Genomic DNA, 24,393 nt, shown 5'->3' with positions numbered 1-24,393 from the left:
ATAGCAAGGCAGTCAAGTAGGGGAGAAGCTTTGGATCCTTTCTATCCACCACTTGCACTCTCTCTTTTCTCCCCTAGGCAACAAACCCACCCCCCCCCCCCCCTCCGGTCTTTCATTTCCGGTTGCTGAAGCGGGCTTCGGAAATTGACCGAAAACGTCGTATAATGGAAAATCGCCGTCAGGAAACGTTGGTCATCGGTAACGATGAGGGTGGGGGGGGGGCAGCTGATTGGATTGGAGACCGCGGGGGTGCCTGCTGCTGCCTGTCATGCATCCCATTATTGCTGGGTTTGCTTTCCGCTGTTGCTGTTCTGTATGTATGTATGTGTGTGTGTGTGTGTGTGTGTGTGTGTGTGTGTGCGCGTGTGTGGGTGAGGGTGGCTGATGGGTGCGCCACATCCGGCCTGCTACCAAGGGGTGGTTGTTGTTTGTGTTGAGACTGGTTGATTGTGATCGAACGCTCTACAGGGTGACAAGGGGGTCCCAGCAGGTTGTTAATTTTCCAAGTAACAGACCCGCAACCCCTCGCCTTCGTCACTGGGTGACCTTTACACGTGCAAAAAACCAAAGAGGTGAGGGTGGGAGGGGCACCCCTCTTCGGACTCCTATTGCACTGTCTGTGTCTGGCTTCCCTTTGCCACTGCGCCACACTGCGCTCCCTTATTAACACACACACACACACACACACACATACACACATAATCCAGGAACAGGATCACAGACGAAATCGGTCCTATACAGGCTGTGTTCGCCCATTTGAGAGTGCCGTTTTGACATACTTTGTCACGTTGTGTACTACCCAACCGAGCGCACAACCCTCCCCTCTCCCTTCCCCCCACACCCGCAAACACACACACACACACGCGCGCGCACTTTTACTTTGGTTTTTCAGCACGAATTTCTTTGGTCGGTTTAGCGAACTTGCGAACTGGGTGGATGGCAAAACAAAACAATCGGAAGCAGTCCCTGGGTAAGCGACCTGCTACAGTAGACAACACAGTAGCAGCAGTAGCAGCAGCAGTAGCACTTTGTGCGCGTTTTACCCGCGTGGTGCACGGACAACAGCAGCAGCTAGGTATCGTCCGTTCTCGCATTCACCGAGCAACTACACGGCCTACGGGCCTAGTGTGTGCGACCGTCGCTCTCATCATCATCATCAACGGTGCTAGTGTGCATTCCATCGGCCGCTCGGCCCCCTCTCGGCCTGCCTCTTGGCCATCCCTTACCGGCCCAAGTGGCGCCATCAGAATGGAAAAAGATGGCGGCAACGCCATCGGGCAGGCCAGCGTTCTCCCACCTCTTACTCACTTCACTATACACCTCTCGGTGAAGAGTGGGCGCGTGCGCGCGTGCTTGATTGCGCGCGCGCGCCCGTGTGTGTATGTATGTGTGTGTGTCTGGGTATAGGGGAAAAGGGAGGTGTGAGCGCCGGAAAATGAGTTCCCGGGTGACGGCCGAGAGGTATCACCGATCGACCACCGACTTGCGCTCGTTCGCTCGCTTAGTGCATTCGCGACGCTCTCTGGCTCATTCTCTCTCTCTCTCTCTCTCTCTCTCTCTCTCTCTCTCTCTCTTTCTTTCTTTCTCTCTATGGTCAGCGTGCGCACACCACCCCTCGTGTCGAGTAGACAGGATCTGACCAGCAGTAACTCTGAAAACTGAGTAACTTGCGTTTTTTGTTGTTGTATGGGAAAGTGCTTATTTCCCTGACGCCAACAACCACCAGCAGCAGCAAATGTTGCTAGTATTTTAATGCGGCCATCGCTCACTAGAACCTGGTGCAGGAGATACTGCTACTGCTCGTCCTTCTCAGCGGACGTGTGTGCGTGTGTTATTGCGGTTCACTGCATCGCGCGCCTGGTGATCTGCAAATCCTTATCACAAACATCGCTCATCAACCTTACTGGCAACACTCCTTGCTCTCTTTATCTCTCTCTTTCTCTCTCTTTCTCTCTCTTTCTCTCTCTTTCTCTCTCTCTCTCTCTCTCTCTCTCTCACACACACACAGAGGCAGTGTTCCTTGTCATTTCTGTTCTCGGTTCTCTGCCCCGCCTGTACCCTTCTTACCGATTGTTTTCCCGGCTGGTAGAAATCAATTATTGAATTGGATAGCGTTTGGCCCAAATTCCAAGCATCTCGAGTGCGCGCCCCGACCAGCTGCTATTGCGTGCTGATTGTGTGCGTCAGCAGTAACAGGGTTCCGTGAAACTAAAGGCGGCGGAAGGCGCCAACTGAACAGGAGCGTTGGCCATGCTAGGAGAAACCCGCACGCGGAAGAAACGAAATGCCGAGCCGAAACGCCATTTGCGAGAACGTCAGCGGTGGTGGTTATGGTAGGAGCCGGCCAACGACTAATCAATTCGTTGGTTCGTGTTTCCATTTTTGTTTTTTTGCCACAAATCACGCTTTCTACGCTTTCCACAAAGATGCACACGCTCACGCTCAAAACGTCGGGTGAGCTCAACATTCTAAAGGGGCAAGGAAGGGCGGCGGGCGGGCAGGGAGTGAAGAAAGGAGGATATGATATTTTTAGAACATCCTGAAGTGGAACTGCCGTTTATCCGCCATGGAATCATCTGCGTCTGGAGCACACCAGCTCCACCATTCCTGCAGATTGTTCATGCTGATGATGTTGAAAATGAGGATGATGCAATGCGAGTGCAGCGGTTTAGTAAGGCGGCGTACGGCGTATCGTCTTTTGTAGAAGACCTTCGCCCATTGGATGACCTCATTTGTATAACTCTTACCCTTTTGGAGGGTCTTACCCTTTTGGACGATGAGAGCGAAACGGGGTTATGTGGTTCTACTCGGGATGACTTGTATGTTTGGCGTTTCGTTTGGTGCTCCGCCCGATAACGCCCATACGAATCTATCAGAGTCATTGTGCAAAGTCATCATCGGAGGCGTTGGTATTCTAGATGGCGCGCACACCGGGTGTTTCTGACGCGCCATTCGGTCGGTCCTGGTCAGAAGTCGCCAAAAGTAGTCAGTCATGGCGCGAATTATCGCAAGCGGGTTACCGCTGATAAGGGTGCATGTCTTAGCTGGTCTTTATCAGCGTACCGTGCGTGGAGCTATGCTCTGTACTCTTTGCTCTGAGAAAATATATATTAAGGTAAGTACAGCAGCTGAGATTCAGTTCGAAAACGGCCAACCAAACGAGAGCATACAGCATGGTGCTACAAGCGCTCGTCCTTGCGGTGGTGTTGTGCATGGTGGGCCTACGCATGGTCCTCCAGAGGCGCAAGCAGCTGCGTCACATCGCGAAACACTTCGGCGGTGCACGCCCGCACTGGCTGCTCGGGAATCTGCTCGAGTTTCCGGCCAACGACATACCGGGCATCTTCGAGAAGATGGTCCAAAATCACGTCGATTACGGGAAGGATCTGTTCAACTGGGGACTGCTGAACGACCATATGGTGATAGTATCCAGTGCGGAGAACGTGGAGAAGGTGGCGATGGCGAAGAAGACGCAAAAGTCCGGATTCTACGAGTTCATTGAGCTGTGGCTGGGTCAGGGTTTGCTCATCTCGAAGGGCGAGAAGTGGTTCCAGCGGCGCAAGATCATCACGCCGACCTTCCACTTCAAGATACTGGAGAACTTTGCCGAGGTGTTCAACCGCGAGGTGGACGTACTGGTGGAAAACCTAAGGCAGCATGCAAACAGCGGACGGGAGTTTGACATTTACGAACCTGTCTCGCTGTACGCCTTGGATAGCATCTGTGCGACTTCGATGGGCGTTAATATTAACGCGCAGCACGACCCGACTAACCAGTACGTGCGCGATGTGAAGCGCATGAGTGAGCTCATCCTCTTGCGTATTTTCCATGTGTTGGCTTCGTTCCCACAAGTGTACTGGTACTTAATGCCGCATGCCTGGGAACAGCGAAAGCTCATCGGCCGGCTGCACGCCTTCACCGATGCCGTCATTCAACGACGCCGCAAACAACTGCTGAGCAGTAAACAGACCGGTGGCACCGTCTCCTTTGATATGAACGAGGAGAATCTGTACTCGAAGCGCAAGGAAACGTTTCTGGATCTGCTACTCAGTGTGACCATCGACGGACAGCCGCTCAGTGATCTGGACATACGCGAGGAGGTGGATACGTTCATGTTCGAGGGACATGACACCACCACCTCGGGCATCTCCTTTACCCTCTATCAACTCGCCAAGCATCCCGACATCCAGGAGCGTCTCTTTCAAGAGATTATCGATACCCTTGGACCGGACTACCGTACCGTTCCTCTGACCTACAGCACGCTCCAGAACTTTAAGTACCTGGACATGGTAGTGAAGGAGTCACTGCGCCTGCTACCACCGGTCTCGATCATCGGGCGCCGGTTGGTGGAGGATCTCGAGCTGAACGGAGTGACCGTACCCGCCGGCACCGACATCACTATACAGATATACGTGATCCACCGCAATCCCGAGGTGTTCCCGGATCCGGAGCGGTTCGATCCGGAACGCTTTGCCGACGAGAGCACGCAACGCCGCGGACCGTACGATTATATTCCCTTTAGCATTGGCTCGCGGAACTGTATCGGCCAGCGGTTTGCGCTGATGGAGATGAAGATCACCCTCGTTCGGCTGTTAGCTAACTATCAAATTTTGCCAGGCGACACAATGTCGCAGGTACGCCTAAAGACGGACCTGGTGCTGCGCCCGGACAAAACCATTCCGATCAAGATTCGAGGGCGAAAATAATGCAGCAGCAGCGGCAACAGCAGCAAATGTAGCGGAAAGGGAATAGTCACAATAAACCATTATTGATTTAACAAACCGTCAGCTGCGTCACTCCTTTCCATCACATCGGACTGGGTTGGTCGCTAAAGCTGCTATCGCGGTACTCAGCATCGAGCAAAGGGTTGCGCAGATAGCAGTAATCGCAAATCCGGCGGCTGACAGATAAGGGAAAAGAATGCTCCAGGGATCGTGCGTCAAGCCAACCAGTCACTCACTATCACCTTCTATCGAGGGCTCCTGAATCAGGGTCGCGACGATTGGATTAGTGGAAACAGCACAAACGAAGGAACTTTAGAAATAGATTACTAGCACCAACAGAGCAGACCAGAAGGTGTACTTGAAGCCATACACTTCGTACAAAACGGATAGTTTACCTTTGCTGTTGTATTTGTTAATGGACAAGTGCTACTAGTTCGTGACAGGAGTATGCTCCAGCTATTGCACCGATTCATGAATGGTTTGGACGTTGCGATATCTCTTCAAATGCTAATCCCCGTAGTAAGTAGCAGTAAGAAAGGCGTGCGCTATCTCTTGAACGTGAGCAAATCAGTAGACTACTCAATAGCGCTTCAGAATATCTGCTGTTCAGATGCATAAGTTATACGATCCATCGAGCAGTTAGGTAGAAGAAGTGGGTCTACTTATAACATTGTTTGCCTCCTACGATAGTGTGGTAAACTGTTGAAGGGCTTAGAGTGGCTCGTCTGGCGGCTGCTTATCGAACAAAATTTCACCAGTCAGTGGACACACGTTTGAGAGTACAGTAGCTCATCTGATCCCACCGAAAGTGTTTACGGTTCACGGGCAGCCTCGAAAGTTCGCAATCCAGACCAGTATGGTATCGCTTGTTGCGCTTCTCCTCGCCTGTTGGCTGGTGTACTGTGCTGTGCAGGCATACCGTAAGCGTCAACATCTCCATCATATTGCGAGCCAATTTAGCGGCCCACGCCCGCACTGGATCTTTGGCAATCTGCTCGAGTATCCACACCACGACATACCGGGCATCTTCGAGAAGATGGTGCAAATGCACACCGACTACGGGAAGGATCTGTTCAACTGGGGACTGTTCAACAATCACCAGTTGATCCTGTGCAGTGCGGAGAACGTGGAGAAGGTGGCGATGGCGAAGAAGACGCAAAAGTCCTCGATTTACGAGTTCATTGAGCTGTGGCTGGGTCAGGGTTTGCTCATCTCGAAGGGCGAGAAGTGGTTCCAGCGGCGCAAGATCATCACGCCGACCTTCCACTTCAAGATACTGGAGAACTTTGCCGAGGTGTTCAACCGCGAGGCGAACGTACTGGTGGAAAACCTAAGGCAGCATGCAAACAGCGGACGGGAGTTTGACATTTACGAACCTGTCTCGCTGTACGCCTTGGATAGCATCTGTGCGACTTCGATGGGCGTTGATATTAGCGCCCAGCACGATCCGACTAACCAGTACGTGCGCGATGTGAAGCGCATGAGTGAGCTCATCCTCTTGCGCATCTTTCATGTGTTGGTGTCTTACCCACAAGTGTACTGGTACTTAATCCCGCATGCCTGGGAACAGCGAAAGCTGATCAGCCGGCTGCACGCCTTCACCGATGCCGTCATTCAACGACGCCGCAAACAACTGCTGAGCAGTAAACAGACCGGTGGCACCGTCTCCTTTGATATGAACGAGGAGAATCTGTACTCGAAGCGCAAGGAAACGTTTCTGGATCTGCTACTCAGTGTGACCATCGACGGACAGCCGCTCAGTGATCTGGACATACGCGAGGAGGTGGATACGTTCATGTTCGAGGGACATGACACCACCACCTCGGGCATCGCTTTTACCTTCTATCAACTCGCCAAGCATCCCGACATCCAGGAGCGTCTATTCCAAGAGATTATCGATACCCTTGGACCGGACTACCGTACCGTTCCTCTGACCTACAGCACGCTCCAGAACTTTAAGTACCTGGACATGGTAGTGAAGGAGTCACTGCGCCTGCTACCACCGGTCTCGTTCATCGGGCGCAGGTTAGTGGAGGATCTCGAGCTGAACGGAGTGACCGTACCCGCCGGCACTGACATCACCATACCGATATACGTGATCCACCGCAATCCCGAGGTGTTCCCGGATCCGGAGCGTTTTGATCCGGAACGCTTTGCCGACGAGAGCACGCAACGCCGCGGACCGTACGATTATATTCCCTTTAGCATTGGCTCGCGGAACTGTATCGGCCAGCGGTTTGCGATGATGGAGATGAAGATCACCCTCGTTCGGATGGTCTCCCACTATCGGATACATCCGGGCACCACTATGCACGAGGTACGCCTGAAGACGGACCTGGTGCTGCGCCCGGACAAGGGTATACCGGTTCGGCTTACCACAAGACGATAGAGGACCACATGGACGACAAACTCGCACACATGCGATCCGGCTTTACAACCGTGGAGTCTAGGTCTTTCTGCTGTCTGAACACCAACCCTCCACTGACACGCATATTCTCCTCTAAATATAACCACGAGATGGGTAGATAGACGCGACATTAAAGAATGCATTAGCCCGTTGACCTCGGCGCAGATGGAAAGAAAAACGGCACCGACCGAAAGGTCATTGATCGTTTCAGTAGCTTGGCGAGCGTCGGTATCCGCGCTGGCTCTCCCTAGAGCTAGAGCAGCTGGTTGCTGGTTGTGTCGTACCTAGCCATTCTAGGGGACCTATTGGTGATGAATATTCTATGAAGTTTGACAAACAGAGGCTCCGACACTAGCCACATTGCTCTGTTTACAACTTGTGCACCAAACCGTGTGCCTACTAAGCCGTCTAATACTAGAAGGATAGCGGGATGTCAGTGACTATATAGGGCGTAGCGTATGGGTGATGGGATCGCTTACCTCATCTGTCGATTGTAGGATGACGGCGAAACCCCGTAGACGGCAGCCATGCTGGAGTTCCACTGGTCTGGGTGCAGGTGCTGCTGTTGCAGTTGCTGTTGTTGATGGCCGGGCAACGCGTCGTACTGTTGATTGAGTGCCGCCGACGTAATGTATGTGTCTAGGGCCGAGTTGTTGTTATCATAGCCTCCGCCACCTCCTGCGCCACCGCCACCCTCGCCGACAGTGCCGGCACCAAAGTGAATCAGGTTCTGGCCACCGTACAGATGCAGCGACTCTGGCGGGCTGATTGATTGTGGTTTGCTGCTTTGAAAGAAAGTGACACGAACCTTCGAGCGCTCTACTCTGCTCCGACCAAGCAGCACACACACACACACACACAGAGCAAGCGGAAAAATGGAAAGAGAAAAAGAGAGAGAGAGATAGAAAGTGTGAGAGAGAAAACGAGACGAAGGTAAAGCAAATATCATAACAAACTGGCACTGTGCTACTACTGCTTCTGCTTCTGCTGCTGCTGCTGCTGCTGCTGTGGAACTGAATGCACTACTGGAGCGCACACTAGCGCACGCATAGACTGCACGACACAGTGCGGGTATTCTAGGACGAGAACCAGAAGCAGAAATCGATAACCTCGAAGCTGGCCTCGGTTCGGCTCGCGGAGCAACTGGTTCACGAGGGCAGTAGTGTGTCGTGATGTCGAGCGATGTACCCGTTCCTCTCTACCACCACAACATTGTAATCGTTTTGCAAGTCAAACAGCTCCCCGATCGATCGGGCGTTGGCGCCTAAATGGCGGCAGCGATGCACGCAAGGATGACGATGGTCGGTTACGCCACCGCTTCTCGGGAGGTTAGCACCGTTATCGCAGCGCGCGTGCAAGTCATAACCCACTCGGGGACCTAGTGTAAGCCAACCCCCCAATAATACACAGAGTGTATTCATTATTATTGTGCGCCTACACTTTAAGCGATGTAATAAGCGGCGGGCAAGAGGGGTGTGCAGTTCGTCCTCAGTTTCAAGCACCCCCTTCCATCCCATCCTAATCCTCTTCACCCAGTCCACTGCACTGCATAGCAGCGCATCCAGTGGTACTCGAATGCTATGGTGCAGAAGCGCGTAGCGTGGTAGTATGTACAAAGTCGCTTGCCATAACGAGTAGCCACCACCCTACTACTACTACTACTACTACTACCCGATGGTGCGCGCCACAGGTACCCTGCCAGATCAACCAGAGCGCGGCGCTACATTGTGTCGGAATCGAAGGAAAGAACGGACCAAACTCCAGGCCCAAAGCGGACAACAATCGCTGTTGATTGTGTTGTGTTGTTAAGGTGAATCGCCGATGACCGATGAGATGATCTCATTGGTATGCGAACACACACGTGGGAATCGACAGCTCACACTGTAGAGAATCAAACGAACGTTTGATTAGATTTGGTGGCGAATTTTGATAGCTGGAATCTGCTGCTGCTGCTGCTGCTGCTGCTGCTTGTCGCCCTCAGCTGTCAGTTCATTAGCATCCTTTCGAATATCTGCGCCCGTTCCCCCTCCCCCCACACCCTTGCCATTTTTCCACACACCCACACACACACACAGACGCGCGCGCGCTCAGGGGTGGCAGTCGCTGTGATTTTGCAGGAGTAGTAGGAAGAGGGTCGATGTCAAGGGTAAATTAATCTAGAATATTTATGTCTGGTCCAGGTGCGCAACTGCGCAGTTTTGCGCGCGCGCACACACACACACACACGCACGCGCACACGTGCGGTCAACAGTGTGCTGCAAATGACGGTGGTGTCAGCAGTTGAACCGACCGATCGACCGTCGGCATTGCATCAGCGCAGGGGCTGCGCCCTCCCCCCCTCCCCTCCCCTCCCCTTCGGAGTTAGCCCACATACTACAAAACTCTTTCACGGCCTTTCACCGGTGCGCAACGCTCGGTGGCGCGCTCTCCCGATGAATTTGGGGCGGAGGGTGTCAAACACAGAAACCAAAACAACACTGCGCTGCGCATGATGTCATACGACACCAGCGCTCGGCGGACGACGATCGAGTAGAGCGCCACGGGGAGTGCGGGGTGGGGGGTGGGTGTGTCACAAGAGGTGTTTCGCATATTAGGAAGAAGAAGCAACAGTGGCAGTGGCAGCAGCAGCAGCACCAATACCGAAACCAGAAATTAGCAACATTGTCTGCTCCAGCGCGCACAGGGCACACACACACACACACACACACACGAACCAATGAATGGACATACGTCCACCCTCCAGTGATCTCGCTCTTGCCATCGTGATGTCATCGGGCATTTGGGTGCGTGTAGAGCGATGTATGGATGCTCGTCTACCACCACAATCCCTCCTCCTCCTCCTCCTCCTTCCTCGCAACCAGGGATGGTGCTGTGGCCATAACAAGCACCGGAAGCATTTACTAACCCCCCCCCCCCCGCCTAAGCTACCCATAAAAGGGGGATGATGACGTAATGGCCGCTACGATGAAGCACAGCTTCTTGAGAACCGACCAGACTCCAACCAAGAGTACAAGAAACCGACCGACCAGACCAATCGCTGAAATAAAACCCTATTGTTCCAGCCCTGCAAACACCACGCTTGGGAACGGGTATTGCTGCTATTGCTGTTGCTACGGGGTGGGGGTGGCCGTGTGGCGTTGCGGTTCAAAGTACCGTTCCAACGGCGACGCCGCTCAATAGATGACAGCTACCCCCTCCCCTCCTCCCCTTTGACCACCTTTCCCCCTACGTTCCCGGGACGCGAAACATTTGGGGCGCGAGCGCGCGCACGCTCGTCATGATGACCTCACGGGGCCGCACCCCGCACCACCCTTAAAAAAACCCGGGATGCACCCTATGTGATTTCCGGGACGGAGTGCGGGGGTGGGGGGGGGGGAGTGGGGGGTCTAAATCGTTCGGGAAGGTTAGGGAACCAACGATAGTAACAACAACAATCCAGCATACACAACAACAAGCACAACAGGTAGACACACTACTTCCGTTTTGAGAGATTTTGTTGGCCTAAGGGATGAAGAAAGGTAGGAAGAGAAGAGAGTGCGTTTGCGAGTGCGTGAAAGAGAGAGAGCGAGAGAGAGAGAGAGAGAGAGAGAGAGAGAGAGAGAGAGAGAGAGAGAGAGAGAGAGAGAGAGAGAGAGAGAGAGAGAGAGAGAGAGAGAGGAGGGGAGGGAGGGGACGATTGAGAGATAAAGGGCGTAATGGAGGAATGGAACCACAGGCAACCAAAGGCAGTTTTTGTAGGTTAGGGGTCTATTTATAGTTATCGACATCATCGTTGCGCTGCGCTGCGCACTTCGCTGAACCAACTACCACTAGCGTGTGCTTGTGTGTGTGTTTGTGCTTTGGGAAGGGCTATGGGAGGAAGAAGCTTCGACTCATCGGCCGGGCGGGCGGGCGGGCGCATGAAACACCTGAAACGGCCCCACCATCATCACCCCCGAAACTCTTTGGAGCGCCTGTGGCCGCTATCAAAATCCATCGACCACACCACACCACACCACCGCCACCGCCACCGCCACCGCCACCACCACCGCCACCGTGCCATTAGTGGCAGGAATACATGCAACGCACGCACACCCGTCCCGAATGTAAAACCCCCATTCTGTTCATTGGCGACGTATATGTCAGCGGCAGTAGCAGGGTGCGTGCGTGATGGCCATATGCCGCCGTCAGCTACGGTTGCTGGCTGGCTGGTCCCTCTCTAGTAGATGTAGGAGGGATGGAGGGGTGGATGGGGGGGGGGGGGGTGGGACCACGGGTCAACAGGCGTGTTAATTCAAACATTCCACAAATGTCTTGCGTTTGCTGCCCAAGCAGGCCAAGCGTTGTTGTGGGGACGCACCTATCTGCGTTACACACACACACACACACGCACACACGCACACACACACACTGTGGCAGCATCAATGCGATCTTTGTCCGCTCAACAGCGTCTCCAAACCATCGGAGACGTTCGCGGGACGGGAATCATCGGGGAGCAGCTGAAGGGCCGGGGGGTGGACCCATTACCCGCTGGGTTTGCGTCCCCTAATCTGCTCGCCCCGCCGGATCGCCGATCGCCGCCGGCCGATCACTCTTCTGCAACCAAACCAATTAATCCAATTGACGCAAGAGCTCCCCCCCAAGTGCGCGAGTGTGATCCTCGTATGTTGGTAGTTTACGAGCACGCCTGCTCAGGGAAAGAGCGCGGGGGGGAGGGGGTCAAACTCGCTGTAAACATTCCAGCGGGCTGGCTGTGGAAGTGACTCGCTTTCTATTATCTCCATTCCATCCATCCATTGCGTTCAATTCCACTGCGCCCCCTGGAAGTAGACTTCCTCGGTGGGTGTGGTTGGGGAGGGGGGGGGGGCAAGTGCGCGCCAAAACCTCCCAAAAACAGCTCGAACGGACGGACGCGGCGGCAGGGCCAGGAGTGTCCCTATCGCTGTCACACATGCGCACACCACCAGCAGTAGCAGCACCAGCAGCAGCAGCAGTGGTAGTGGAAATAAATACCAATACTAGCAACACGCCAGCCAGCACACGCAAGAGAAGGTCGTCACGGTTGTCCTCTGGCTCTGGCGTGGCGGTGACATCATTGCCGTGCATCATCATCATCATCATCATCATCATGCTTGAATCGGATTGGGTCGGATCGAAGTCTTTTGAAAACCCGCGTCATCTTCCCGCACAAACAGAACACATGCCTGCATTGGTTCGGTGTAGGTGTGTGTAGGTGTGTGTGTGTGTGTGTCTATAGTGCACCAGGACATGGGACTTCTGCGGCAACTGCAGGTAACCAAGCACAGGTTCGCAACAAGCGCATCGGGGTGGGGGTTGCTCTTTTGGGGATTTTTACATCCCCCGTCTGTTTGACCTTGAATGTATCGGTAAAGGTGGCGTGAATGAATGTGTGTGTGTATCGGGACGGGGAGCGCATCGAAAGGCGCCGCACACAAAATCACATCACCATGGGCGTTGCGCTTGATGTGCCACCAGCTGTTGTTAGCCCAGTTAGCCTCTCTGGGGCCGAACCGAAATCCGAGCTATAGTATGTATAGCAAAACAATGCCGCGCTTTATCGCGCTATGCGAAGACTCGGTGAAGGGGTTGGGCCGGCCGGGAAGGGGGGGTAGTCGGTCAGTAACGAGCAGTTTAGCGGTCTCAGAACTGAACTGGCTGGCCTGAGCTGGACTGGACTGGAAGTTTCGAGGGGGAGATTTTGTGACATTCCCCCTCTAGCTGCCAGCAGCAGCAGCAGCAGCAGCAGCCGTCGTGACGTGACCTTGGCCGCTCCTCTATCCTTCACTCCATTCACGACCAGTCTCTCTCCGTTTTTCGGACTACTATCACCACTCTTGCTCTCTGCTTGCTCTTCTCGGTCTCCCTGTCCCCATCCAGATGCACTATTCGCCGAATCGAGAGATGCGAGAGAGAGAGGCCTGGGGAGCGACCCCCCGGAGACCTGGAAACACACCAAAAACTGTTGCCTGTTGACCTCGCCGCCAACAACAGCGACGACCACGACGACAACGATGACAACTATTGCTTAACGGCCTGGGGGTGGCGTTATATCTCTGTGTTCGGGTGGCTGATGATGGCTGATTGAAGAGAAGGCGGACCTGGGATTGTTGCCGGGCCGGGCCAAGGGCCAGGTTGGACGCCCGAAAGTGGCAAAAATCGATCCGTAGACCTGTGCGTAGGGGGGGCACAAGGCGGGTACCGCTATGAGCCAGCAGCAGCACCGGAACAACGCGCGGGCATAACTTTCCGGGCCTAGGGAGGCTCTCTTTTGGATGTGTGTTTCTGTTGTCTGTTTGGTTGCTGGCATGTGTATTGTTTGATGTTTTGCTCGGTCACCGCCTGGAGTGAGGGAGAGAGAGAGCGAGAGCGAGAGGTACAGGAGCAACCCTGTTTGACCCGCTAACACCACTACCTGCACACACACATACACGAGCGCGCGCATACACACACACACACTCGTAGGGCAGTCATACAAATGCCCGTCTCAGCCCTAGCGCTGGTGTCCTATCTTGGCTTGGCTTAAGCTGTTCGTCCGGCCGTTTTCCGCTTTCCCAACTACACGACATTCATACATACACACACACACACACACGCACGCACACAAACACGGTCCATACAGCCACGTACATGTACACGGACACGATTGAACGTACACCATCATCACCCGTATTCGCATATTTCACTTGTGGGCTTTTCTTCTCCTGTGGGAACAACGGGACTTTTTGGAGAGTGGCCGTTTTGCGGGAACGGCGCACGCACAATCCACACACACACATACACACACAAGCATACACGCTGCTGCTGCTGTCAGTGGTGCGCGGTCAGCGTCTCCAGCTAGTTAGCCCTGCTCAGTGCTACTCTCAGGCGATTAGGTTAGGTGTCTTTCCTCCAAATGTTGATGTGCTTCCCCCCGGGGTTTGGTGGTCGACCGCCGTCAGCCAGCCATCGAGAAGATACATACACACAGCACATGGCAAACGCTTGACTTCCCGACGTACATACCCGCTCTCGCTCGGCTAGATAAAACTGGACGACGGTTTTTACGGGTCGCGATTTGCTGGTTCCCGGATAGCTCGCGATCGAAGCGCGATTGCAGCTCGCAAACGGAAACGGAACGGACGGACGGGCTCCGTCGTCGTCGTCGTCGTCGTCGTCGTTGTCGTTGTCGTCAAAGTACAGCGCACTCTATAGGGCAACACACAGCACCGGCAGACGAAAGTCGGGCCACCGAGATGAGCAGAAGATGAGAGAGATGGGGAGACTAACTCGGGCCGCTAGCAGGAGCGTAACGTGCCTGGATCTGGCAAAGAGGCGCTCGTGTAGGGATGATGTTGGTTAAGGGGTGCACACCCGCTTGCTGGTGGTGTGTGTGGTCGTCGTTTGGTTTTGGCTGTGTGTATGACTGTGCCAGGCAGGGGTTAACGTTGACCAGCGGCAGCAGCAGCAGCAGCAGCAGCAGCAGCAACCGACCGACCGAAGAATCGACGAGGCAGAACGAACGCGCATCGCACGGATGAGCGGTGACGGTGGCCGAAGGGAGATGGCGACAGCAGGCGTACACGCTCTGCCTCGTGCGCACCACCCCTCCCGTAAAAGCCACTCACCAGCAAACTAAGCGGGAACTCATGATCAGGGTGTCACGGTCGTGCGGACGCCGCGGAAACCGAAAGGACACGAGGACGAGGAGGGCGAGAAAGGGACGGACGGACGGCCACGGACACACGCACACCACCCCACAGCCTCGGAGCAGGAGCAGCCGCGTGTATACGCATGTAGTTAACTGTGCAAGGGGTGTTACAAAAACGGTGAGGTAGTTGTGTGACCGCGACCGAGACCGACCGACCGTCGTGAGTGCTCACGGGTTGCGCATCCGTCATTTAACCCTTCATACAGTCGCAGTTGACGCACCGCCGCACAAACATGGAACGCGCACAATTTATTTCTCGGTAAAAAACCAAAACATACACCTCGACCGATTCAAATAATTTTAGCGGTTATCCAGTTCAAAATTTTGCCGTTAGATAACCGATAGAATGAGCCGGACATAGAAATACATGTGGAAAGTGGAGGAGGGGTGGGGAGGGAGCGAGTACATACCTAGTACATCGCTTGTACCTTCCCCCGTCCCTTCCAGTTAGATAAAAAGATGATTTAGATATAATAATTGTTCCAAAAACATACACACTTTTTCAGTTAAATATCTTTTAAAAAATGCATTATAAACGTTAAATAGTACTATTACAGAAGAACGGAGGGAGATGCCATTACATTTTCAATGTCGAAAGAAAGTATTTGGGTAGTTTTTCGCACCATAAATTGATTAATTTCATGTTTAAGGTTCTTGTTTTTTCCACTGGTTATTTAACGGCCAAATTTTGAAATGTTCGGCCCCTAAATGTATGCAATTTGAATCGGAAAGCCTACCGAATCGGTTGAGGTGTATATATTGGTTATTTACCTATTTCTCTATTTTTGTGTTTATCAGTTAACAATATTTCCAAGCCCTCTTTCTCACTTTTTTTTCTTTTTCTCTCTATCTCTCTGTATGTCTCTTCTCTTCTCTTCTCTTCTCTCTCTCTCGCTCTCTCGTGGCTTTATTATTCTCCATGTCCGGCCAAGAATCGAAAGCACCGAAACGCCATCCGAAGTTTGCTGCGGGTCTGTTTGCAATGTACCACCCCTATCACAAAAGATATGCAATGTGAGTCGCTTAATTTTTTAGTGGCCATCAAGCGGCCACTTTATATGACAGGTCAAGAAATCTGGCCGCCTAGAGGCCGCTTAGTGGCCTTTGAAAACATTAAGCGGCGCATATTGGCATACCCGTTGTCATATGGCTGCTATAAAAGATGCTAAAAATGATGAAAATGCTAGCTCGGTACAACAGGCGCCTGCTAAAGGGCAACGAACGCTACCAGCACCACAAAAGGTACCGAGCGCCTACAGGTAGCCTATAGAGTATAGCGGGTAGCTCGCGCAGGATAAAGCGCAGCGATGTGACGACGGCGCTCCCGCAGCAGCGCTGGGCATCGAAGGGTTGCGTAACTTAAATGTTTACTCTCCCTTCATCGTTCACCACCAGCCCCCAGTCGCTGTTTCGCGCTGGATAGATACCATACGGAGCTGTTTCTAATGGCAACAGCGCACCCTCTCTTTCTCTCTCATTCCGATGTCGATTATGTCATTTTGAGTGCCGGAGCCCGCCTGAGCGCGTGAGTGACGCACTCTCGCATAGAGAGAGAGAGAGAGAGCAGAGATAGAGAGAGAAAGAGAGAAAGAGAGAGAGCAGAGAGAGCAGAGAGCGAGAGAGCACAGAGACCAAAGAGAGAAAGAAGAATAGGGAGAGAAATGGAAAGAATGAGAGAGCAGAAAGAGAGAGAGAGAGAGAGAGAGAGAGAGAGAGAGAGAGAGCGACAAAAGAGAAAGAGAGAGAAAGGAAGAGGAAAGAGAGAGAGAGAGAGAGAGCGCTCAAGCACCCTCCGTCTCACCCTCCCATTCTTAGTCTAAATGGGAAATTTATTGACATGGTTTGCAACGCCTTTTCTCTTTCTACTCCCCCATGGCCCATGGACAATCGGTTGATGTGTTTGTGTGGCTGCACCTCCATTAACTCCCCCTAGCCCCCCCCCCCCCCCCCATCCACCAAAAGAAAAACCATCCCCTTCGCTTTCCCTGCTGTTTATAGTTTTCCACCCTCAAGCATGCGTCCGCGGGCTCGCGCACTGTGTGTGTGTGTGTGTTTGTGTGCGTGTTTTGTTTGATAATAGTTTAAAAATAGCTGGGTGCCGCTCCCGAAGCGAAGTGTGCCTGCAAGTAATTGAAGGTCTGACCCATTTGATAAATTGCTCATCGCGGGCTCGCGCACCTACCTCCTCCCTTCCCCCAAAAACAGTAGAGAACCACCCTTCAGTCAGTCGCTACTCCCCACCTCCCTCCCTCTCCCTCTTTCTCCTGACTCGCCACTGCTCATTTAGATAAACACATAAACAACGACTACTTCTGTGCGGTAACGACCCCATTCGAATGGGGTCGATAATTGATAAACCATCCCTCTCCCCAACCCTTACCACCTGAATTCCTAGGGTGGAGAGGAAGGGTTGGGTGATTGGTACACGTGGTCGTGTGATGCGCTCTGTCATCGCCCCCCGCGGGAGGGGAGGGGGTGGAGGTTGGCTGAGCCATGGTCGACGGACGTGCGCAACCTCTTCCCTCCCCTTGGCTCCTGGCTTCGAGTTGATCGCGATCACCAAACCCGATCCAACCATGCGTGCCCGACTGATCTCTCGGATCGGATCAGCGCTACGGAAGGGTTTCCCCCGCGATCCCTAAACCCCCTCCCTCCACCACGTCAACAAGCAGCATCGGCAGCGAATCGTGGGAATCGATTGGATCACACACACTCCCGGCTGTGACGGCAACACGACGACGACGATGACGACGACAAACGGCAATCAAACCGCTCCTCGCCCCCACCGCCCCTCCCCGTACGGAAATGCCCCGTCCCTCATGCTCCCCTCCCGGCGTTTTGAATAGGTAGCGCAAAACGGCTGCCACCGATCGCACCGCGCGAAATCAGCATAATGAGGTTGTTCCGGTGCGCTGGTTCGCAGTTATGTCACCAGCAAGTGGAGCACGACGACGTACTTGAAACACGCTTGATCGAGCAAAGACCACCTCTACTACCTCCCCTCCCCACCCCCCATCCCCTTGTTGTTTGGGTTGTTTGGCTGGACTTACTCTTCCTGCAACTCGATGCCGCTGTCGTCGTGCAGACGGCCGGCGATGAGTCCACCGTCCAGCTGGTAGTACTGTGGATGATGGGATGGGTACTGCTGCTGCTGCTGTTGCTGCTGGTGCTGCTGCTGGTGATGATGATGATAGGGCTGATACGTGGTATGCTGACTCTGGTAGGGTTGATGTAGCGGCTGGGGTGGTCCCGGCAGATGATGATGATGATGCAGGTGGTGCACGAGTGGTCCACCGCTGGTGGCGCCGCCGGCGACGCTGGCCCCACTGTGTACGGTTGTGTGGCCAGCCCCCAGCAGCACCGCCGGTGACTGGCAAAACTCCCGCTCGGCATGCTCCGGTAGCGGTGTCGGCGTCTCGAACACCAGCGTCTCCACCATCGAGCCCTTGGATGAGCCGAATGAAACTCTGACAGGAAAAAAAAAAAAAAGAATGAGAGAAAGAAAAATCAGCAAGATGTAATGCAGTTCCCACAAGAAAAAAAAACACTCCAGAACTACTTCGGTATCCCTATAAGCTAGATTTTGGCTTTTATACAGCTTCCGAGCGCGGCCGAGTAACGCCTCATTAAACGCCTCGCAGACCGAAAATGAAATCGTACAAGAGACGCTTGCGAGACGAACCACTCACTGAAGTCAGCGCAGCGCAGCTGCAACAGTCAGAGTCAGTCAAGGGCAGGACTCACGGAGGAGGTCCAGCATCGTGGGACCCAGAACGGCCCCGGGAAATCAATACCCGGGTGATACCCCACTAGACAGGTACCGCCGCAGCAAGTAATCAATCCGAGCGCTATAAACGTATTTATTACTTTCAAACGGAGCTGGACCCCGGTAAATGGCCCTCATGGGCCTCTAGTAGCCACCAGGTGCTGTCTAGGAGAGAGGGAAGGGGGGGAGGGAGTGGCTTTTAGTGATGACCGTTGTTTGTAAATTCTATACATGTAGTTTGTAAGGTTTAGTACCCCAATGGCTAGATTAAATAAAACAAACGTTTCCACACGAGGTAAAGAACTGACATTGGACTCCCGCGACGCGACAGCATCACTGAGGCATCTCTGGCATGGAAAGGCAGGCAGGCAGCTCCGCTCTCTCTCTCTCTCTCTCTCTCTCTCTCTCTCTCTCTTTCTCTCTCTCTCTCTCTCTCTCTATCTCTTTCTCTCTGGGCCACTCTCGAGATCGAAACGAACGGCGTGGGAAATTCCCAGCTAGCCCAGTGGTAGGTGGCAGGGGAGCAGCCTGCAATGATCTTCTGCAAGCTGCCCATCGCTTTCCCTCCCTCCCTCCCATCCTCCCTCCCTCACGACCCAACGATCGACGCGCATGCAGACGGAAAACATCTTAATGACAGGAGAGGCGCGTCGCGCTACGAGCTCGGAGAAAGCTCCGACACACCGGGGAGAAGAAAGAAATCGAAGAAAATCGTCCATCACCCCCGTCATCGTGACCTCCCTTCCCCTCTACCCCCTCCTCCTCCCTCCCCCCTCCGTTCTCCAACGCCTTCAATTACGGACCAATTTGCTCGGACCACAGATCGGAGGCTGGTGGACGTTTCGCGACTTCCTAACAATGTATCTGGGTTCGAAATCTGGGGGTGGGGGTGGGGGACCGGGGGGGAGGTTAACGTTAAGCAGCTCCGGATACAAGAGCCCCCCCCCCGGGAGAAACGCCGATTAACGCCGAACGCCGTGCGGCCGCTGTTCCTATTCGTTTTGATTCGAGCAAAACCCCAACCCTCACCCCCGCCATGCCGCCATCATCATCATCCACCGACCACGATAGGCACTTAACACGCACGGTTTACGCACCGAAGACATTCCCCCCCCCCCTTCCTCCCCATCCCCCTCCCCAAGCTAGACATTACTGACGACGCCAAGCGAGAGTGCTGCGAGGAAGCGATGTGCGGCCTAGATTCGAGCGTGTGTGTGTGTGTGCGTGTGTGTGTGTGTGGGACACGATCGCGAACAGGGCAAGGCAGCACTACTTCCGGGCACAGTCACACAGCTGCGGTGAGTCAAGTTTAGCTTCGCGCTTCGATCACATCACCCGCCATCATCCGCCATGACATCAGCGCGCCCCGCCCCCCCGGTTCTGGGCAGACATAATTGGAACTAATCGCTCGCCTTCCCGCCCCCCCCCCCCCCCCCGGGTCCGGCCGCCGGGCTATATAGCGCCTTGATTGTGCGCCTATCGCAGCGCCCTCCGGAATGCTCCAAATCCTCCCTTCCCTTGTCCCATCTTCCCATGCTTGAATTTAATTAACAGTAAAATGCTTTAACAGCTGCACTTAGCAACGAGGTGTCCAAGGCGAGTGCAGGAAGAAGAAGAAGGGGAAGGGGGGGGGGGGAGTGGGCACACAAACACACACACACACGCACAGCAAACGCGATGCAGAACACAATCCAGCGAGATCGAAACATCTGCAACCGGAGCGCCACAGATAACGTATGCATTGAAAAAGAGACAAATTTTGAATTAGTATTAAAAAAAACAAGTCGAAGACAGATGTTTGTGTGCTGTAAGTTACATATTTTATCAGTTTACTGGCAAAAAAAAATTAAAATCGCTATCAGTTGAACTCTGTGAATGTGATGGATGGAAAATAGTGAAGCTATTCCGTTCTGACGTTTGCGCGTTCAAAGCACCAAAGGATGCTGAAGAGGAAAAGGAAAAATTGTTCAGAATGGTCGGTGTAACGGACCCAACAGTGCAAAAGTTCCTTGACGAACATAGTTATACATGTCCGAAAGGCCGAAATACAGTTCACTCGTCGTCTCGATCGGCAAGTCAAGATTTCCCCAGTGAATCGCCACGTGGCGGTGTTAATGGATCGTGAGGCTTATCTCATCCTGGATGGCAACTATTGGAAAAGTACTTCTGTTTTTTACTTCCTTCATGAAGAACACTTTCTTTTTTCAACCTCTGGAGTGAAGTTAATTTCACCCCCTGAGTCCGCCAAGAAGGTGCTGCTGTAGCTGACAATCATTTGTTCTTGTGGCTGACAATAAAAAATGGCCGTGAGCGGGGAAATTCACAGCCTCAAGTGCCTGTGGGAAGTTTCGTCGTTCATCAAGGAACACAATGAGAACGAAAAAAGCGGGGATCTGGCCGGATCTGGTACGAAACCGATCCTTAAATGAGATTGTTTAGGCTAAATATCGACATGATACTCGTAAGTCGATCAGCATGCGCAACATCCTCTCGCTGCATCCCATCGACAATTTCGGTGCAAACCTGAATTCTAACATCTATTGCAACATTTTTGTTTTTGTCGAAAACGGAGAAGGAATTGATCAGAAATAACTGAAAACCTGAAGCGTGCAAAACGTGTTTTTGACCGCCATGTCGCAAAATTCCGGCTAATTACCGGAATGCAGTTTACAGATTTCAATTATCGATCATAGTTCCTTTTTTTTATCACCATTCAAATTTTGTCTCTTTTATTTTTTAAATGCATACGTTAGTCTATGTGTAGCGCAAGTTCTGTCATTCTGTTTTATAGCACCTCGCCACCTGGCACCAACTGTTTATAGCATCTACCGTGCGTCTCGCTAGGTTTCAATTCAAATAAAGGAAACTCGTCCGAAATTCCTTCCTATGGCACCACTACTTTGACTGTTTGTGGCCAACAACAGCAACAAATTGCTGTGCGTTAGTGGACACTCGCGAAATCCACCAGCGTTGTGCTATCTGCTTAGTTCCTCGTTTCCTTCCTTTAGTGCCGGCCGGAAAATTACTGTTGGTTGGTTGAGATCAATTCGCGCCCTACGTTTGGCCCGGGCCCGGGGATTCACCGGTCAGGCGGACGGGATCGTGACGTTATTATTGGCCTTTCACTCACGCGCACGTTAAAACCTACTGACTGACGTGCGAGAGACTGGACTGGTGAATGCGCAGTGAATGCAAGTCGAGACTGGCGGCGAGCAGGGAGATGATGCGGTATGAACGACGACATTCTGCCCGCCATTTTACCGTTTACCACGATGGAAAGTGTAGCAGCAGCAGCAGCAGCGAATAGCAGAAGGGCATCGGCATCTAATTGGCGGGGCAAGGCAAGGCGATGCAGATCGCGATGGAATGAAACAATCCCCCGCCCATCTGGCCTTTCTCTCCCTGTTGCTGCTGCTGCTGCTGCTGCTGCCTTTTTCCTGACGCTCCCACTGACAGGGGCCCGGCTTGGCCAAGACACGATTTCCTCCCCTTCGTCCGCATCATCCGCTCATCCGCAATCTGAATCACGAGCCCGAGAGCATCCAATGACGCTGACGAGGCGCGTTGGCACCGCTGCGCGCCACAACGGAATCTTGATCTACTGATGCACCGCAGCTTTTCTTCCCCCTACCCTCTCTCGCTCTCTTTGTCTCTCTCTCTTGCTATTTGTTTTTTTTGGCTAAGTGAAAGATAAATAGCAACCCGAGGAAAGTTAGACGCAGGCTGCGCTCCACTGCTATTGATGCTAGTGTGTCCGCCTTCGGCCAGGCCAGGCTGCCCGGGCTGGGCATCTGGGCATCAACATCTAGGCATTGATCGATCCAAGGAGCAAGCACTGACGGGAGAGACTGTTACGAAATGGAGTAAAATGTGTCCGCTGCGCAATTATCGTCTCGGAGAAAGGCCAGCAAGCGGAAACGATCTTCGAAGGCAGGGTGTACACACACGTCGTACCCGTTCTGAACGCACACCCCAACCCCCCGCGCTCTCCCTTCCATCCGTCTGTTAACCATTCTTGTGCTTGCCGATGGCGTAATGCGAACCTAAAAGCGATCGCGATCGTGGTTGTGTGGTGCAAGGGGTTGCATAACCTTTAGCTAGAGCTAGAGCTAGAGTAGTGCTCCAAACGGCGGGACCGCGTGATGCTCACCCAGCCGCATCCAAGCCGCGACTTTCATTTTCGATAACGTAAAGAAACGGATAGCGAATTTGGAGTGACGCGTTGGCGTGCAGTTTGCACCGCGAAAGCGAAAATCCACCGGGTTGCCAACAACCGCGAACACACGCGTTTTGTGCCACCCGCCCACCCCGCCCACCCCGCCCACCCCGCCACCCCAAAAACAAACAAACTGCAAACCGTTGCGCGCAACCAATATTGCGCAAACAAATGCGCGTTACTCGAGCGCGTAACGCGCATTAGCTCGGTAAGGGAGGTGGTAGTAGCGGGGGCGCGGGCGCGGGCGCGCGGGTGAATCAACATTAAAAACTCGAGCGCTCGATCCGGTCGGTTCGAGTTCAAAAGGCGCTGTTCGGCGTAATTAGTTGAAGAACTCGGCTCGGATGGACGGCCGGACGGACGGAGAACCGCATGCCGCATGCCTTCGCTTAGAAATAGGTCACAAGGGCGGCGAGCGAGCGCGCGCGCGGGTGGAGTGTACCTACCACCAGCCGCCGGATGGTTCATTGTGAAGTGCGCCTATCGCTGTGCCCCCGGATCTAGCGGATACGGTTGTGAAGAAACAGTATAGAGACCGTCGTTGCCCTATGGCGCCCTATGGCGAGCATTTCAGCTAATTCTGCACATCAGCGTGGATGGCAGCAGATGCCTGGATGCGCTTCTCCGGGAGCGCCCGTACCGACTGTACGTTTGAACGTATTTGTGCACGTTTGCACGATAAAAAAAAATGCAGGTTGCGTCTTTCATGTTTTTTTTCGTATAACAGTGAAGTGGGGGGGTTGGTCTATAGTATCTATTTTTTTTTAAATTCACATTTTACATTTCTTGAATTTACATTTTTACATTTCTTGAATGCGTGTATCCTTTCAGGAGTGTTGTGTGATTTTTTTGGATCAATCGAAGCAAAGCTGACAAAGATATTGATCTTTGACCAACTGCCTTTCATGCATTGTTCAATGCATCGTTCGCTACTTTAAAAGCGTTTTTCCACTAACCTACATTTTCAAAGACGGTGCCCTTTGTAACATAAAAACAACTGAACCGATCGATTTTAAATTTTGAACACCCAATCATTATACTATCTGCCAGGTCGAGTCCCGTGGAGTTTTTTTTTATAAAAATTGTAGATACTTTAAATCAAAAATAATCTAAAACTCGTTTTTTGAAGCTAAATTGTAAATTGCACCACTTTTCTCCAACTTCAAAAATCTGCCAGAAATCGATAAGTTGAAAATTGAACAAACACTTGACTGGTGCTGTCTGGATAAACTTATGACCTATCAAAAGAATGTTGATTTGTATTTTTCCGATGATCCAGCAGAAAGCTATGATAGGCACCGCAAAAAGTACATTTTTGCAGACTTTCTGTCTTTCTAAATTGCATGCCATGAATCTGCCCCAAAATAGAACCAAATGTTCTTGAAAAGTTTACGTGTAATATGGTATTCACTTGAAAACATGTAGTTCAATAGTTTCTGCGCCAAAAAAAATCTTCAAAAACACTAACCATAGCCCGTTAAGAAGACTCTGGCCCTCTGCAAACGGGTCTGACTGCAGTAAATAGGTAATGGCGCTGCAGTCCAGCCCCTGGAACATTCTAGAACACCAGACACCCGCTAGGTGTTGGGGCCT

General features: G+C 52.8%; 3 protein-coding genes across 4 annotated transcripts in view; 2 read left to right on the top strand and 1 right to left on the bottom strand.

Annotated features, from left to right (window-relative positions):
• Positions 1 to 4,706, top strand: part of LOC125949440 (cytochrome P450 4d2-like) — a 10,811-nt gene extending 6,105 nt beyond the window's left edge. Inside the window, exon 2 of the mRNA XM_049676484.1 lies at positions 3,242 to 4,706. Coding sequence (XP_049532441.1) covers positions 3,242 to 4,706 — 1,465 coding nt within the window. The remainder of the gene's footprint in view (positions 1 to 3,241) is intronic.
• The window catches only part of LOC125959683 (AF4/FMR2 family member lilli), a 43,509-nt gene that overhangs the window by 6,170 nt on the left and 12,946 nt on the right, over positions 1 to 24,393 (bottom strand). For both annotated transcript variants that reach the window (XM_049692578.1, XM_049692661.1), the window contains exons 3-4: positions 17,869 to 18,285; positions 7,611 to 7,955 (exon numbers count right to left, since the gene is read on the bottom strand). In XM_049692578.1, the coding sequence (XP_049548535.1) occupies positions 7,611 to 7,955; positions 17,869 to 18,285 (762 nt within the window). The remainder of the gene's footprint in view (positions 1 to 7,610; positions 7,956 to 17,868; positions 18,286 to 24,393) is intronic.
• On the top strand, positions 5,581 to 7,113 carry LOC125948080 (cytochrome P450 4d2-like). The gene has a single exon (XM_049673812.1). The coding sequence runs from the start codon at positions 5,581 to 5,583 to the stop codon at positions 7,111 to 7,113; it is 1,533 nt and encodes a 510-aa protein (XP_049529769.1).

The sequence above is a fragment of the Anopheles darlingi genome, chromosome X, assembly GCF_943734745.1.
Source record: "Anopheles darlingi chromosome X, idAnoDarlMG_H_01, whole genome shotgun sequence".
In the NCBI taxonomy this organism is placed as follows: Eukaryota; Metazoa; Arthropoda; class Insecta; order Diptera; family Culicidae; genus Anopheles; species Anopheles darlingi.
This window is presented reverse-complemented; position numbering and strand designations above follow the sequence as displayed.

What these genes read in the sequence shown, in the direction of transcription:
- LOC125948080 (XM_049673812.1), top strand. Translation starts at nt 5,581, where the DNA reads ATGGTATCGCTTGTTGCGCTTCTCCTCGCCTGTTGGCTGGTGTACTGT.